Below are 17,949 nucleotides of genomic sequence, written 5' to 3'. Positions count from 1 at the left end.
CGCACGGCTAGTAGTGGGCTTGAAATAAAATAATAGTGACTTTTTTCATTCTAATAGTGACCAAAGGTAAATAATATAGGGCTTCAAATTCATTATGTTTTTTTTTTAAATATGTGTTTGGAAAATAGGAGGTGCAACGACTGGTTCTCGTAGAAATAAATTGGAGTAAAATCTCTACCAACGGTTCACATTGAAATGGCATCCAACGAATGGAGGCCCAAACACGAGGTTGTGCTCAAACTGGTTAAGATTTAATCCTAACTGACACCGGGAGATTTTCTTAGGCGAAAAATCTTTGGAATCATGCCTTCCATCACATGAGGAATTAAAGCCGGTGGCACCGGTCCGTTTATCATGAATTAGTCGTAAATTTATAATTGGCGACAACAGTGGCGGAACTAGACCGAAGTAGAATAAGCGACCAAAACTAATGAAAGTTATTTTAAATTAAATTCAAAACTTATGAAATAATTTTCTCAAGGCTTGAGAAAGCATAACCTGACTCTAAATTATATCTTAAATTGCCTCAATACTCGTCCAACACCAAAAGACATTTTTATAAATGAACCTGGAAACCTTAAACGCAAGGATGAAATAAGTATCTAATTAGTTCTCCTAATATTATCAAGCCAATCTCGCACTAAACTTAAAAAATCATTGAAAACATGAAGCCATAAAATATTTAAAATAGACAAAACTTAAAAAAAAGCTGCAAAACTATTTAATCCTTCTAAAAACCACAATAAAATTCAGCTAGAAACCAAACCAAAAAAAAAAAAAACTTTGAATGACAGAAAGGCACACAATTGTTCATTATTCAGCTCATATTTACCGTGAAACTAGATTCTAGAAAAAGATCAAAAATATGCTCAAGCCGTGTCAAAGTTCTGTGATAAAAATGTTTTGAAGGCCCGGAATCAACAGAAATCAGATTTTAATTTAAGGTCAGAAATAGCGGATATGGTTTTTGCATCAGAATCTTTTTGAAACCTGAAATATTAAAAAAATTACCGTAAACTGGGGTGACTTTGATCACTTTTTTTTATTGTATCTCAAATATTTTCAGAATATACTGAAAACAATATTCTTCGATATTTTTAAAATAAGTACCGGCATGCATTGAAGAAGATTCAGTCACTACTTCAAAAGTTTAGCAACATTTTTGCTGTTTTCAAATATGCTCTAAAAATTTTACACCAATCATCATTCCGGGGTGACTTTGATCACTTCATTGTTTTGATGAATTTGGTGTAACACTTTGCTACTTTCACTAAATTGAACAGCCTTAAACGGCTTAAACGAGTTTATAAATATGGAAAGCAATTTGGGGGCCATTCACATTCTACGTGAACAGTTTATAATGGCGAATGTACGAGATTCATACAAATTTTTTAGAATATATATGAATTGTTATCCACTGAGAGAGAAGGTGATCTAAAATCACCAAAAACTAGTCCACGAGGAATATGACTTATGAAACTGGCCAAATTTGCATGTTACTTCACGCCGTGGGTTTTTGTTAAGAAGAAATATGTAATACGCTGTGGAGAATATTGGGGCTAAACATTGCCTTTGAGGAAAAACTTGCAAAAATAACAATAAAATGTATTGTTATAATATTTGTTCATCTTAAGAACTAATCTGGGAACAAAATAAAAAAAAAACTTACGCATTGCAACTTGTTGTTTTGAATCTGCTTGAACCGATTGTTTGTATGCAACAAAAATCGCCAAAAATACACTTTTTTTTTCAATTAATATTTTAGCATGAAAAACACTCTTTAAATAGCAGGAAATGCATGAGTAGTAGCAATGCGAATCCACGCATTCAGTGAAGAAAACGACAAGTCCCAACCACTACGAGCGCTTTTTTACCACATTTTCAAAAAAAAAGGTACAGTGATCAAAGTCACCCCAGTTTACGGCACTACAAAATTAATACCTTTAAATTATTGTAAATAAAAATTCTGAAGTTCTGGAAGCGGGGTCAAAAAACACTAAACAAGTGTCTTATTAAGACCGGCCTGCGAAAGATGAACAACCTCAGAAAAAAATAAATTCCAAAACTGAGACGCAAAACAAACAAACGCAAAAGCGATTTTTATTTGTTTTTGAAATTATCAAAACACGCGTTTTAATACCACATAATGAAGCTAAGAAATGCAAAAAAAAAGATCCCTAAATCAATTCAAAATTGCCAGGAACGGTCACCATTACAGATCCAGGAAAGTCAAGAAATTATCTCCATTCGAGGTCAAATAAATCGCTTGAATTATCTTGAAAAACTTCTAAACATAACTGAAATGCTTTCTCTATTCAGCTAAAAATGACTATTTGTGTTACCGGAAAACAGGAAAAATGAATTTTTTAAAGTAAAAAACATTTTAAAGTCAAATTAATTTAAAACTCAGATTGAAATCGGTGAGAGAAAAATGAAGTCAAAAATGGAAAACATACAAATTTAAGTAAAATTTGCTGAGTTGCAGTCCGCCGATAAATCGGAAAAATAAATCCATAATTATATTTTAAATTCAATTTTAAATTAATAGAAATGTGTTATATATTATTTCTACAGAATATCTTTAATAACGAGTATCATCCGTAATTAAGCTTGAAAACAAAAAATAAGATTTCTAGAAAATAATTTCAAAGAATTGTCGTTCTGAAGCTCAAAAGTAGCCTTAGTGATTTCGAATTAGGGTAGAAGCACCGGTTTTGGCCATAGCACCAGTTTTGGCCATGATAGAATAAAATTGATTATTGTGAAAAAGTATCCTAAATTACTCCTATTTAGAAGTTTTCTATTGAAACTGCTGATATTATTTGATAAAATTATTACAAACTGTAGCAAATAATTATGCGTTTTTTACCTTTAATAAAGGAACTAATTACACTTTCCCCAGTTGACTATACAATAGACTGTTCCAAAAAATCTATGATGAAAAAGTCAAGGTGCTCAGCACTAAATTGAAAGATAATGTTATTCATAGCATTTTTGTAGAACATTTCGACTTTCTAAAAACCATTTTCAGGTTGCCCAAACGTGATTTATGAAAAAAAATGACTTTTTTAAGCTACAAAACCACTCTTCTACACTTTTTTCAAATATGTCCGATTCCTAAATTTTTTTTATACGATCTTGATGTGAAGATCCCTAATATCTCCATTACATAGTGTTCTATTTTGCCGTTTGTGCGTATAATTTCCTAAATAGTGATTCAAATGTTGATTACAGCCATAAGGTATGTTCGAAGAAGTTTTAGGATATTCAAAAATGCATCTTTTAATGTAAAAAGATGGATGATCAATCCACCAATGAGTGAGATAAGAAATTTACTTTTTAATTAGAATAAGATAGACGCAAGGTGTCTTCGACAAAGATTTAGAATATCTTAAAACAATAAACTTTACCGAAGACATCATGTTTTTATCTCTTACATATTACGAGCAACATTGAGTTTTTTATTAGAAGGCACTAAAAATCAGAATTTTCGTTCTAAATTCTTTCGCAGATTTTTCCGCATTTTCAAACCTTCTACTAAGTTATCAGCATGTAAAAAAATGCAAATTGTTTTCTGAACATTGTTATTTTTTATCTCCCAAAACAAAACGGTTATTTAACATATTTGTTAAAATGCATAGTTTTCCATAACAAAGAAAACTGCCAATATCTCAGCTCCCCGATAAGATACCAAGTATCTTTTTCCATGTAAATTTTCGTCGTGAATCCCGCTTCGCAATGAAAATTTCAGTTCTTGACCAAATTTTTTTTTATTTGTGTTTTGAGGATGTTATCTAAAATTTATTGGAAATATTAATTATTTTGTTATGTTATGCTGAATGCAATGCTGAACTGAACCATGCAAAATATTCAAAAACAACCCCACAAAAATAAAAAAACATATGCAAAAATTTAGGAATCGAACAGAATTGAAAAAAGTGCAAAAGAGTGGGTTTGGAGCTTAAAAAAGTCATTTTTTCATGAATAACGTTTGAGCAACCTGAAAACATTTTTTTAGAAAGTCGAAATGTTCTACAGAAATGCTATAAATAACATTATCTTTCAATTTAGGGCTGAGCATCTTGACTTTTTCATAGAGCATAACTTTGTTTAAGTTTGTCCATTTTTATATCAAATTTTGTTACCAGCATCAGACACAACTTACTACAGCACATGGATTAAAAAAATAGACATTTTGGTATGATTTTTCTCTGCAATATCAAAATCACCAACCGCTTCCAAAAACGTTCACTGATCCATTCTTGGCCATATTTCAATGCAATTCCATGATTCACAATTCTGATATTGGCCATATGTAAACGAAACCATGGTAACGTATTAATGTTTATGCAAAACATGAAATTTACGGAGTTTTTCGGGAGTTTTTTTTGCTGATAAAATGTATCGTCAGTTGAATTCAATACTGGCACAACTCAAAATTCATAGTTTCAATAAAAACGCGTTTGAAAATTTGCGTCAAAAATTTCTTTTTCCATTTTCGTGAAAAATCGAATTGTAAGACTTCCCTTTTTTATTGAACTTATTTGGGTCTATCATGTGCATGGAATAAGCAAGTTATGAGAGTTGTAACTCCATTTTTTCGTTCTTTTAGAGATATTTTAGATTCATGCAATAAAGGCACATCTACTTATATTTTTGGAATTAATGTGAATTTTGAAACGGGTCTTTGTGGGATTAAACTTCATAGTATTTGGCAGCGTTTGCCATTAATAACTCAATACTGCAAAATTTTGAGTAGTGCCAGTAATAAATTCAACTGACGATATGTAGATGAAAAAGTCAAATTATAAAAAAATTTTGTGTAACTTCAGCTTTTTCTGCGAATTGGCCAAAATAGGAGCCCCATGTGACAAATTTAGAAATGCTATGGCCAAAATAGGGGCCTAGAGAAGTTTTTTGGTTGCAAAATAAGTAAACAAAATATCATGATTCAATTATTTAAATTCAATGTTAGTGTAGAATATAGGCAAATTCATCCGATTTCTCCGTTGAACTGATTCAGTTACATATTTTTCGAAGGAAGAAGGACAAATATCTTTCGTGTATAACATACTATGGCCAAAAACCGGTGCTTTTACCCTAAATTGAACATTACTGAAAAGAATATTCTAAAGGCTTAATGAAGCAGAAACTGACTTCATTAAATGCCGAAAGAGCAGAAAGGCACAAATATCAATTCACTTTAGTTGAATCAGTAGATAATTTTTGAAAGTCTGAAATGACCGAGGATTATTGCAAAGAATTCGAAAAAAATTAAAAATTGGTATAAAAATATTCTGAAAACATGAAGTACACATTGACTTTAAATTATATCTTGAGTTTAGTTAAGCGAATTGGTGAAAATTCAAAAAAATAATGCATGAAACACTTTCCGTAGACTTCAGTGGTTTCGAAATGTCCCAAGTGTGCCCTTTGTGTCTGGTGTAATACCTAGTTCAATAAGAAGTCGAAAAACATCAGCATGGGCCCAACTAACACGGCCCTTTTCCAGTTTTAATAAAACAAAATAATAACAACAAAATCCAAATACTTACATTGAATGTATTTCATCAACGAAAAACGTTGTTGTACTTATTTATTCTTGCGGTTTAAAAAACCGGAAAAAACGGTAGTTTTTTCCCTGGCTAGGCTCAAAATAGTGACAAAATCACTGAAAAGTAACTTGCTACGAGCCATGTTTTCGAGAATTTGAGTTGAGATTGTTCTTTTTTTTTCTTTTGAGTGATTTTAACCGCGGTGGTCATTCGTCCCTAAGAGATTGTTCAAGAAAAACCAATATTCTATGGTTAACATAATTCTTAATATATAGGTATAATAAATATTAGCAGTTAACTGCAAACAATTGAACCAAGACTAGCGAGCTTGTGTATGCAAATCCGGTGAATATAGTAAGCAGAATTTATATTTAATATCATTTTTGCTGCTCGGCTTCTGCTCTGCTTTTAATTTGTCGTTTTTTTTTAATATTTATTAAATTTTCGAATTCTAGGATTTTTATTCCTTACATACACTGAAGATTAAATATTAGAATTCTATTGCCTTTTTTGGAGAGAGCCGGTTTTCTATAATGTTCGGGTTCTTATGTTTTTTGAATCCCAAATTTTGTTATTTTTTCCTTTAAGTTTCTATTGGGTTCGTTGCATTTTCGAATCTTATGATGAGTTTTTTTGCATTTCTTGGATTTTTGAATCTTTTGGAATTTTGCGTTCCACGATTATTCTAAGACTCTGGATACGATTTTCTGATTTTTGAAATCTATGATTCTTTATTCCACTGGATCAGTGCAAATCTACGCAGGAACAGAGAAACAACATTGCGATTTGCGATGCCAGAAAGCCGCGGGTGGGCTCTAGAGTTCTAGAGCATGTGGTTCTTCGATAAGCAAACATCTACACTTTTGTCTATTTCTATTACACTGGTCGACAAATGCGAGGAAAAAATTGCTCTAGTTCAAAGCTCGAATTGGAAAAAATGTTAGGTTAAGCTTTTCAACAGTTTCAGTAAACTTTGGCGCCCCTAGCCACTTAGGAAGTCCACAAAAGGCCGCAGAGTAACTGCTCGCCGGGTTCGTCGTTTTTCCATTTGTTTACGGGAAAACATCATTGAAACCTCACCAAAATTCACAGTTTAACCGTTCCTGTTAAAGCTTTAATCATTCATTTTTCCCGACAATTCTCGTGTAAAGTTTCCAGAGGACGTAAGTAACATCAAGAGACTATATTTGTTTACTTTCTCTTTGATCAATAACTAATAGAGCATTCATTTTCCGACGGTTTTCAGCTTCCTGGGGTTCGGGAAACAAAAATTTGATTTCCCGTGGAGTAAAAAAAATTAAAGAATAGTCAAAATGCGGTGACAGTAAAAAAAAAGAAAAATTTTAGAAACAAACTAATAATTGTTTTCAGTGTCAAAAAATGGAAGTGAAGACGGACAGGGTGGCGACTACCGGGAAAATCAGGGAATATCAGGGATTTAATTTTTCGATCAGGGAATATCAGGGAATTTAAAAAGTCATCAGGGAAAATTTTAAAGGCTTGGGATTTTGTACGGAGTTAGTTCTGAATTGGATTTATCTAAATGCATTTGATGTGGACCCTACAACAACACTCAATAATAATTTGTTCCAGGTAGAAAAATTTTCCTAGAAATTAATTTTCTAGAAGAACGCATCCATTTTAGCAAAGGCTTTAGTTAACACCATCACCGCGGAGTGACAGGGTTTTCCTCGATTAATGACCTTCGAACTTTTCTTACTCAACAACATGCACAATTTAAATAAACTCTATTGTAAATTAAAGGTCGATTTGTTCTCCAGCCGTTTTAAACAATTCCATCGTTGAAAATTTCTTGTATATTTGTTAAACTGCAATTAAAGTTTAAATTTTAGTTTAATTCCCGCGAGAATGGATAAGAGCATTGTAGCACTGATGATACCTTGTACAGGGCTCATAACGGTTAGACAATGCAACTGTAGTGACGTTAGTGACCAAAATGTCAAGAAATAGTAATTAAATTTTTTGTAAAGTATCCAAATAGATACTAACAAGTCATCAAGTAATGCGCGAATTTTATGCTAATTACTACGTTTTTTTATGAAAACAAGTGGTTAGACGGGATTTTTTTTCTTAGGTTTCTTGCAATTGCTTTTAAACTGTTAACGCACCTTCTAGCATCGCCTGAGCAAGCTTCACTATCCCCATTGTCATATTCCAGCAATTAAAAATGGTGATTATTTCTTTGCAATCAATTAACAGAAAACTCAAAGACTTGTTCAGTAGTTTGAGTGTGTTCATAACTCGAAATATAGTGAGTGAGTAGTGAGTTAATGTTATCAAATTTCTACCCGGAATTTTTACTAGCAGAATTAATTGAAACTAACTTAAATGAGATTAAATCTATCATTAAAATTTCAAAAGTATAAAAGCACCTCGTCACGATGGGATTTTAAACATTTTTAATAAAGTTCTTAGGAAATTCTCAGGAATTGTTTTTGTAAAATGAATATTTCGCAAAATTATTGAATAATGTTAAAAATACTCAAATTTTAAAGCCGGATAAGAAACCAGTTGAGGTGTAAAGTTGTCAAGCAATCATTTTATGATGATACGAGTTAATAAATCTGAAGGTTATTCAAGTGGAGCTGCTCTTCTATACATAGAAAAGGCATTCGACAGTGTTTAGCATAAAGGTTTGATTGCAAAATTGTTAATTTCTAATTTTCACTTTTTACAGTCAAAAATTCAAAACAATTATTCAACTGATACAACCGAAATTCCAGATCTAATTGATTTTCTTGTCAAAGCAGGTGTGTTTCAAAATAGTTAATTGATAATACTGTTCCTGTGAATTTTGGTGCCCTTAGACGTTTCGGGTATGCCTCAAATATTCAGAGACTTCAATAAAATTTTCCCGTAAGTAAACGGAAAACGACGAACAAGACGAACAATTGACGCACTTCTGCATTTACCAGGGGCATCAAAATGAACAGGTTAAGAAGCTATAATATTTCTAGGGTACCTATTAAAACTTAAGGAAAACTTTTTTTCACTTTTGTCGACTAGTGTAATTTTTATTTTCAATCTTATCAAGCTGGATGTGTTTTCCAACAAAAAAATATTTTTGTTCAAGATTCAAGTTAGCAAAAGCGAAGCTAAACTGTTTCATTTACTGGTGGGAATTTCAGCAGGAACCAGTTTAAGTCTGATCCTTTTTAGTTTTGACTTTTAAGATTTAAGTGGAAAAACCTATGGTAGTCGTAACATAAATCAGTTTAAATAAATTTGAACAGTCAGGGAAAAAAATTTGAAACATCAGGAAAAATCCTGGAATATCAGGGAATTTATTTTTGGAAATTGAGTCGCCACCCTGGCCGGATATCAGAAACAGGAGGGCAGCAAAATTTCGTCTTCTCGAAAAACAAGGCCACGCGCAAAGCTTGGAAAAACTGACTTGGAATCAAAAATTTTCTGGTGCCAAATATCTTAGAAATGCATAAAACGTAGAGATCTGGCGTTATCTAAAAAAAATTTTATTTTTTAAAAATACTTAGGAGTTGTGACTGGGGGTTCGATTTTTTTTTCAGATAACACCAGATTTCGCCGTTTTATACATTTCTAAGACATTTGGAATCAAAAACAATAATTCGATTTTTACATTTTATGAACTTTTTACTATCTGTGCATTTTTTCATCGTCAAAAAAAAAATGAAATTCTACAAACAAACTAATACAATTAAACACATAACAAACTACTATATATTGCAAACTGCATTATCACAGTCAGAAGCACCGAAGAAAATTGTTTAAATTGTTGAGTTAGAATGCCTCTTTTAAATACGAAAGAGTATCAGACAACATACACTTACTTCCTGATTTCCGCTTCGATGAAATGTCTACGTACCAGTATGAATAATAATTACTACTTTTATTTGCCGTAGAGAATGCAGGCAGCGAACGTTGGCTTCCACCGCGTGTTCGACTGTATATGTGCACAATTATGCTTATATGACCGTTTATGCCGGCCTAATTTACATACAACAGCCGAAGTCTCATTACGTTTCCAACCGGCCGGCCGTAAGCAAGTGCTTCTCGGGTGTCACTCACGTCACTTGAGTAATATTTAATCTTTACACATTACAACCCACCCTGGGTGTAGACATTTACATAGTTCGCCCGTTCGAAAAAAAAAACAGAAACCATATAGAGTTCATAATTGCCCCCCATTTATCTGTCCATCATCGTAGAGTTAGCGCCAAATTGTAATGATAATTACTTTATTTTTTTTTCTGTCTAGTGTCTTCAACCGAAAATTTAAGCCATTTCGAACTTTCGAAGCCGGCTAATCAAAATTCTGCTCACATGCCTAATTCCGAAGGCGACCTCGCCATTGCCCGGAAAAATTAAACGAAGGTTTTTTTTATACGAAAGACTGGCTGATGAAATCACACTAAGCTATAAACTAAAGTAAATGAGAAAAAAAAATATTTTTTAAAACCGACCAGCCCCGGAGCGGACATTTATAATAATGATGATTAGGGACCGGGGAGCAGTACCTCTAGTAACGCAGTTTAATTTATTCAACGTGTTGATGTCACAGTCCGATTAAACAGAGCAGAGCAAAGCCGGATTTTTTTCTTCTCTATGTTCGGATGAAAGCAACGCTTTGTGTTGACTCGAGTGGAATGCAGCTCAGCTTTTGCCTGACACTGGGAACGGTGAGAGCTATGAAAAATGATGCCGCCCGCCCATGACAGATGAAATTGAGCTGCAAGTCACATATCTTTGAATATGTATCTCGAAACGTTAACTACATGACTTTCTATGGCACAGTGGCATCGGCATGTTGATAAATCGTAGGGTTTAGGTTGTAATGTTGTTATTTTAGTTGTTTGTCAACCTGTACTAATTAAGCCTTTCTTCTATTTCTATTTTGTTTTCTCTATCAAACAAACAAAAAACGATTTAATATCCGAACCTTCCTCTGAGAGCAGATGGCAAATACATGGTTCTACCATCGGGCGAGCTGCACATCCGTGAAGTCGGCCCTGAAGACGGCTACAAAAGTTACCAATGCCGAACCAAGCACCGACTAACCGGGGAAACTCGGTTATCAGCCACTAAAGGACGTCTAGTGATTACAGGTAATTTGGAAGTGAAGGACTGTTTTTTTCGGTTCGCTTCCCAGCCTCCCCCCTTCCTAAAATAATCGGTTACGGGTATGCACAGCTTTGCGACAATTGAGGCAAGCACACTTAGAACACTCTGCATCTCTGCAAGCAATACCCGCGTGGTCGTACTCTGTGTACGTAAAAGGTGCACATGTTTTAATGTAATTCGAGCTCTTGCACACATCAGGGTCCATCGAAAGGCGATATATGTGCGTTCTACTTACGCTTGTTGGGGAGCAAATTGCGCGTGTAAGTGGCAACGATGACCGACCCGCACAGTTGGACGGTGTGTGGTTTCTTCTCTGCTGCAACAGGTATCATATTGCCAGCTGGGACAGATGGGCTGATGTTATAAAAATAATGCGCAGCAATAGTTCAAAATTTTCATTTCTGAAAAAAATATTGGGGCATCTTATGATGGCAATTTGGGACAGGTTACTTATCATTTTGTGCAATGAATAGAAACTAGTACTGTTGTATCTACGAAAAATTTGTCGAGTGATCATACATTACTAAACTGTAAAACTGTGTTGTTTCGATGTTGGGCTAGCTTAAAGCTCGCATGTCCACCGTTTTAGAAACTATCTTGTGCTTGTAAATTACAAAAAATCTCATTTTCAGAACCAATGTTATTCTAGTGTGATAGTTGTTCATACAAACCCGAAAAAAATGCTGCAATACACCGATTATGCTGTACAAGAGCTCGAATACAAACAAAACCCGTAACCGATCAGATCGCAAGCGTGTGGAAGTGTGTACTCATTAGTTGAATTCATCAAATAATTAATCTCAACCCACATGTAATGCTTCAGTTTTAGTAATTAAAAAAAAGTTAGCCTCCGGGTAATAATTGCTACTTCCATCCGCTTGCTATCATCAAATCACTCGCAGTGCAATAAAGAATTAAGCAACAGAAATTCTCATCTCATGGCGAGTCGCACACAATATATCACAGATCAATGGTTTTCCAAGCGGAGCATATGATTCACGAGTAACACGAGTCGATGTCAGTTTTTTATATGTGCGAACGGACAGATAGTAGATTGATTTAATTATACTACAGCTTTCTGACCCCATGTACTCCTGTGATGTTGGCCGGAAGACGGTATGAAAAAGGCACGTCGTACGGAATCAATATCAGTTATAAAAACTTTCATATAACTTCAGTTAACTGCATTTTAATTGACAAGTCAGACCTTCAGTCTGTGCTGTGCGTGGTGATAGATCAGGCCAACCGGTGACGGATAAACTGGTTTATTTTACAACGTCATTGTACTCAGTACACGACATACGCCCTCGTTTTTTACTTCAGCTGATGTCAGCTTAGATTAAAGATTAACGATCTCCGTGCCTTACACGTTAAAAAAAAATCAATTCTACGAAGAAATAAAAGCAACATTCCGAATGAATCATAGATGTTTTGATTCCACACCTAAGTTGCCAATTCATGACAAGTAAAAAATAAGTTCAGGGAAAAATGCCAAATAATGAAAAGCCGACATCGAAACTGTTTACTCCGAGAGAATATTTGTTACGTGTTAATTCTTTTGCCCGGTGATTTTGTGAAAGTTTAATGAAATCCTTAGAAAGCACGGCTTTCCTTAAGCTTCCACCCATCCTTCCATAGTTACTAACCATTACACATTATATGCAAACAAATTGCCTGAATGTTGGGATAGGGTACCCTGTGTTGCGTGTTTTCAAAATTTCGTTATCGCGAATCGGCATGTTGAGATGAATAATTTAAACGAAAATTGAGCGCGCGCGTGGGACGGACGGGAACTGTGCCTGACGTCAAGAGTTTTCGCTTCCGTGGTCTACTGTGGAAGTTTTATATTTGTTGTGAGACATCCGAAAGTTTGATTTTTAAACTCCAATTGTGTTAAGCATAACCCAGGTAACTAACAATAAGCTGTTCACTTCATCACTGTTTCATAGCAAGTGCACCCAATTAAACCGAACACCATCAGGTTGGCTTTCACTGTTACTGTAACTAAACATTAAACACCACCTAAGGGGAAAAATATTCTTTCACAAATGTCTTTAATTTTTAGAACCACTGGGTAGAGTAGCTCCAAAACTTGCATCCACCTCGAAGATTTTTACGGCCGAAACCAGACGAGCAAACACGATAGCCCTGTTCTGTTCCGCTCAGGCTTTTCCTGTACCAGTAACTAGGTAACGAACGCTAGGTTTAACTGCAACACTTCTTCACAAGGCACGCTGTCCCAAATTTAAAAATTAAGAAGCAATCTCAGCCTACTACTAAACTAATCGTGTTATGATCTTATTTGCTCAATGTGGCCCTCAGAACCCTTGGCGAGCATTTCGCCTCGTCTGACATCGGGTGATAAAAGCCGGAATCTGGAGGGCAAGAATCGAGATAACATAACTCTACTCTGCCCGGCTCAGTCCTATCCGATGCCGGTGTTTAGGTGAGGATCTGATAAGTGTTTTTTGTTTCTTATTACACGTTATCTCCGTATCACAGTACGGTACCCTGCCCTACGTTCTGATGAAAGACAACGGAAATTCTGACCTAAAATTTTTATCTCCCTGCCAAGAACCTGTCTCCAGTGTTGCTCCTCGGTTAACCTCCGGTGACACGTTGCGTGTGTTGCAAGCGAGCGTCGGCGACGGTTACACGCTGTTGTGTCCGGCACAATCGTTTCCCATTCCGGTGTTTAGGTAAGAGTTTTGAAGTTGAGATTATGTGTGATTGCGTCTTGTGCTGGAACTATACTTTTCAAGTGTCTTAGATACTTCTGTCTGTGTTACTCTGATACGTTTTAAAAATTACGCGCAAGAAGTATTTGGGGACATAGCCACCATGAGAGCAACTCGCTTTTCAGTTTTCCCTCGTGACAGCTGAAATACGAGAGTTGTTTAATGATTGATTGAGAGTCAAGAGCTTGTTCTAAAGCAAAGCAAAGCCTTGGTGCTACATTCCGATTCGGAACTTGGCCCTCTGTTTACTATACACAGACTTATTAACCATTAAATTATATTAGGTGCGCAACTAAGTTCTCGCTGTTTTTTTAATAAAAGTGTAACTTTATTTTGAAAAAAAAAAAAGTTACCTATAACTCATTCAAGTGTTAGTCTTTTGAGATTATCTACGACTCAAGTCATTTTTCGCTGTCTTCATATGAACAGAACTGCTGATCAGCAAGGAGGAGCAAGAATTAGTATCTGGGAAATATGACGGGTGAGGTGAGACTATCCATTTGAGCATTTCGATGTAAGCTTTAACGACTTTGGCAGTATAAGGCCGAGCGTTGTCATGTAGTATAATCACTTTTTCGTGCAGAAACTCGTATTGTGGCCCTTTTTCGCGCAGCGCTCGGTTCAATAGGCATCAACTGAAGTCGATACCGTTCCCCAGTAATGTTTTCATTCGGTTTTAACAGCTCTCAAAAATAACACCGACCTGGTCGCACTAAAAACACACCTTCGTAGCGTTTGTATTCGCCCGAGCCGACGACGTAAAAGCTTAAACGGACAGTTCCCATGATTCCGGATTGCTATAATGAATCCATTTTTTATCACCCGTCACGATGCGATGGAGAAAACCCTCCCTATGTTGCCGCTTGTGCAGTTTTTAACAGGTGAAAAATCGGTGCGCAACATCCCTCGTCTTCAAAACATAAGAAATTCAAGTTCCTTGTTTTCGGATCTTTCCCAAAGCATCGACTCACATTCAAACGGTTCGACGCTAATTTTCAATACAGAAGCAAGCTGTTTCTGCGTTCGGCTTGGATTCTCCTCGTGCAATATCTCCAATTCATCGTTTTCAAAGGTTTTAGTTTTTCTTCACGTGGACGGTCGCTAACATCAAAATTACCGTCCCTAAAACAACGGAACCAAACACAGTACGTTGTTTCACTTAGAGTAGCATTTTCGTTAACTTGTTTCAACTCTCGAAGCGCTTCAGATACCATTTTCTTTAAATGAAATCACAAAACCAGACATTTCCACACAACTAAAAGTATATGTCGCCACAATAAAAACGCTAACTTGTCAAAGCGGATTGCTCACCATATGTTTCAACTTGGTTCATCACGTTTTAGATATGAGCCATTCTCGCCGAAACGGCCTCACTGATGACACGAGGTCTTTCAAAGAGGATGTTTTTGTGCCTAAAAGAATAAAAGTAGTGAAAAAATGATGAAACCACTTTGGTTAGCTTATTTTGATAGAGCTTCCGGGTGAAACGGTTTTTAATAGCTGCATTTTAAGCAATTTTTGTTTTTTGACGTGGGACACGTCTTTGTTTACTATACTGGGATGCATTCTGTAAAATTGGAAATGAAACGGGCAAATGTTGCGTCAGATTTCAAACGTTAATAACAGCATAACCACATGATGGATAATAATAACCAATATGTTGTTGGATAGATAAAATGTATAACAATTTTGTAATATGTTAATTATCACTCTAATTTCATTGCTAAGCGGTAAAATTGATAAAAAATTGCAATAACAAATTTACGCGAATAATGAACCAATTACATGCGAGCATTCCTAGCACAGACGACGTGAATGGACACCATCCGTTCCCTGTGATATTCCCTGTATCAATTTCGAAAAAAAAATTGACAGAGTTTCCCCGTCCCAATAGGTCAATTTATTTTTGCTTCCATGAGCTTAGATTAATATGATGTCTCGAAGGTAAAAGTTTTCCTAAAAGTTTGAAACAATACCCATACTTGAACAATTTCTAAACCTGCGTGTTAGGTACTAAAGAACCTAATAAAAACTGATGTCTTGAAAGAAAACATGCCGGTAAAAGCAACAGTACCAGTGGAGTATAGAACCGCAGGTCTCTTGTCGTCTATGATTGCAGTGGTACTCTTCTATTCGTACATTTCAGCGGTACACTTCTATTCGTACTGCAGCGGTACTTTTCGTATTGCAGTGGTACACTTTTGTTGGTACATTTCTATTCGTATGCAATTGAGGAAAAACTGCAATGCTGCTGTTGATTTATCTCATAAATATGATTACCATAAATTACTTAACAAAAATTGAAAATTTTTGCAACGGATATTTATTTAATTTTATCCTCGATATTCACTAAATAATCGTGACCGGATAGTATCGAAAGAGTAAATTCCTAAATATATACATTTATAGAAGAGTAAGAGCCTGCGAATGCTTGTGATTTTTTTGTTTATTTAGTAAGATTCGTACAGAATCTCTTTTTACATTTCAAAATTGTTAGATGATGTATTATTATTCTATGCTTTACCATAATAAACGTATATTTCCTGTCTTCGTAATACAGCGAATGTAGTTGTAGGCAAATGAAAAAATTGTCAAGCAAAAATAAAAATGTAATTGTGGATTGCTACGATTTTTTACTGGAACTTGTTAATAATTTCGTTTAAAATATTTTCTTATGTTTGCCAATTGATGAACCTTTGTAAGGGCTTCCATATTATTTTGATAGTAAGATCCATACTATAAATTTGATTTAGTTAGAGTTAAATAAGACAAAACCATTCATTATTATAACGTATTATTGGATTTGGTTTTTGAGGATAGAGAGTTAATTCTCACTTTGACGCATTACGAGAAATTCTTGGTGCTTCTTCAACAAGCACGATATGCTTGTGCATTGTCATATACATGTTGTTTGCACAAAAAAATACTACAGGCACAATATCGCCAAATATAAAGGTTATTCTTTCGAGTGTTGTTGAATATATTTCAAAAGTTGATTTCCGGGGGAGGCTGAAAATAAAAATACGTACAGTCGCTGAGCAAACACATTGATTCTGTCTGCAGACTCTGTATATTTTGTAACAAAAAATCCCCTTATTACAGTGTTCAGTCCCACGTCACCATTTCATACAACCCTAGGGCTGTATACCTTGTAGTATTTTTCTTGAATTTGTCATTAAACCCTCTACAACCAACACGTCGTTCTAAACAAAAATGATAGTTCTTACGTTTTTTTGATTCATTGAGTTTCGAACAGTTCTGCGCATGCCACATGGCCAATATCTAAACAACGCAATATACTCGCATCAGCAACCTTGAATGCGGAACATCAGCATGAAAATCTATATCTGCTTCCGATTCCGCATCATGCATCAAGAGATATGATGCGGATGTTGAAAAAAAATATCGTTTTATAAAATTTTGTAGTAAAATTTTCTTTGGTGTATTTGCTACTCGCTTCAATAGCTTTTGCGCAGAAGTGCGACATATGTTTAGCCCGAGACAGAAAAAGTATAGTTTTGGTGTAGTCCGGAAGGTGAAAAAAACACGTACAAGGCAAAAGTGCAGTCCTCGTGTAGCTACCCCGAAAAAACTAATTCCGCAAGTGAACACACGCACCGTTGTTTCTGAGTGGCCTTTAATCAATTTGTCTGAATTTCGCTAGGTAGCATACGTATATTTTTCGTCGATAAGAATTAACGAAAGATAAAAAAAAAGTTGATTTAATTTTGATAAATGCACTGGCATACGTATCAAGCTAATCCTCTTCAGATTCCTTAGAATAGCCTTGGTTCATACTATAAACTGATGGTATTTGATTAGATGAAATCAGCAGTCTATAGTCTAGTCTAGTCTACACTAACAAAGCCAGTACTTGAAAGGATCCTGGAAAATGATATCCACCATTTTAAAAAAAATTATTTACATACATTTTTCTTGTCAACGGCCAGGCCTACTAAGTAGCGCAATATGATAAAATATAATCTAAGAACGGGGACAATCCGTACCAACCGATCCGTATGTAAGAAGTTATATATCTATTTCGTTGGGAGTGATAAAGCTAAGAAAGTACACTTCTTTGTTGACCAATCTCCTGGGATGGAACATAGGTATTTCCTTTTTATGTTCGGGTTTCGAAACCAAAAATGTAGCGTCTTTACTCGCTTTAACTGTTAAAATTGGAACTTGAGTACTAACTCTAGTCCTAGCGTTTTTATCTTATGGTTATAGCGCCGTTACTCGCTCTCTGAAAGTTACGTGGAACAAAAATTTGTATATGAAAAATAAAAAGCCTACTACGCGTTGAAACCCGATCTTTGTTTTAGTAAGTAAAATAAGTTAATATCAGGATTTGCCGTGGCAGGCAATGTGATCGAAAACTTGTTTTAGTCTCGTGCATGGATGTATAATGCTGAACACATGTACAAACAAAGCCGAATAATAAACTGACGATTCTTGTCGAGTTTGCCTTGGTTTTCCAATGGTTTAACCCGTCATCTGCCTACCTGAATACCGGTATTAATAAATTCCACAAA

General features: G+C 35.1%; 1 protein-coding gene across 50 annotated transcripts in view; it reads left to right on the top strand.

Annotated features, from left to right (window-relative positions):
- LOC129724351 (cell adhesion molecule Dscam2) overlaps positions 1-17,949 on the top strand; it is a 179,073-nt gene that overhangs the window by 29,578 nt on the left and 131,546 nt on the right. For 49 of the 50 annotated variants that reach the window (XM_055679167.1, XM_055679168.1, XM_055679162.1 and 46 more), the window contains exon 4: positions 10,511-10,660. In XM_055679167.1, the coding sequence (XP_055535142.1) occupies positions 10,511-10,660 (150 nt within the window). Of the gene's footprint in view, positions 1-10,507; positions 10,661-17,949 lie in introns of all 50 variants that reach the window. The other variant, XM_055679180.1, reaches the window with a different exon arrangement.

This window comes from Wyeomyia smithii, chromosome 2 (assembly GCF_029784165.1).
Source record: "Wyeomyia smithii strain HCP4-BCI-WySm-NY-G18 chromosome 2, ASM2978416v1, whole genome shotgun sequence".
Classification (NCBI taxonomy): domain Eukaryota; kingdom Metazoa; phylum Arthropoda; class Insecta; order Diptera; family Culicidae; genus Wyeomyia; species Wyeomyia smithii.
Note: the sequence above shows the minus strand (reverse complement) of the source record. Positions and strands in the feature narration are given on the sequence as shown.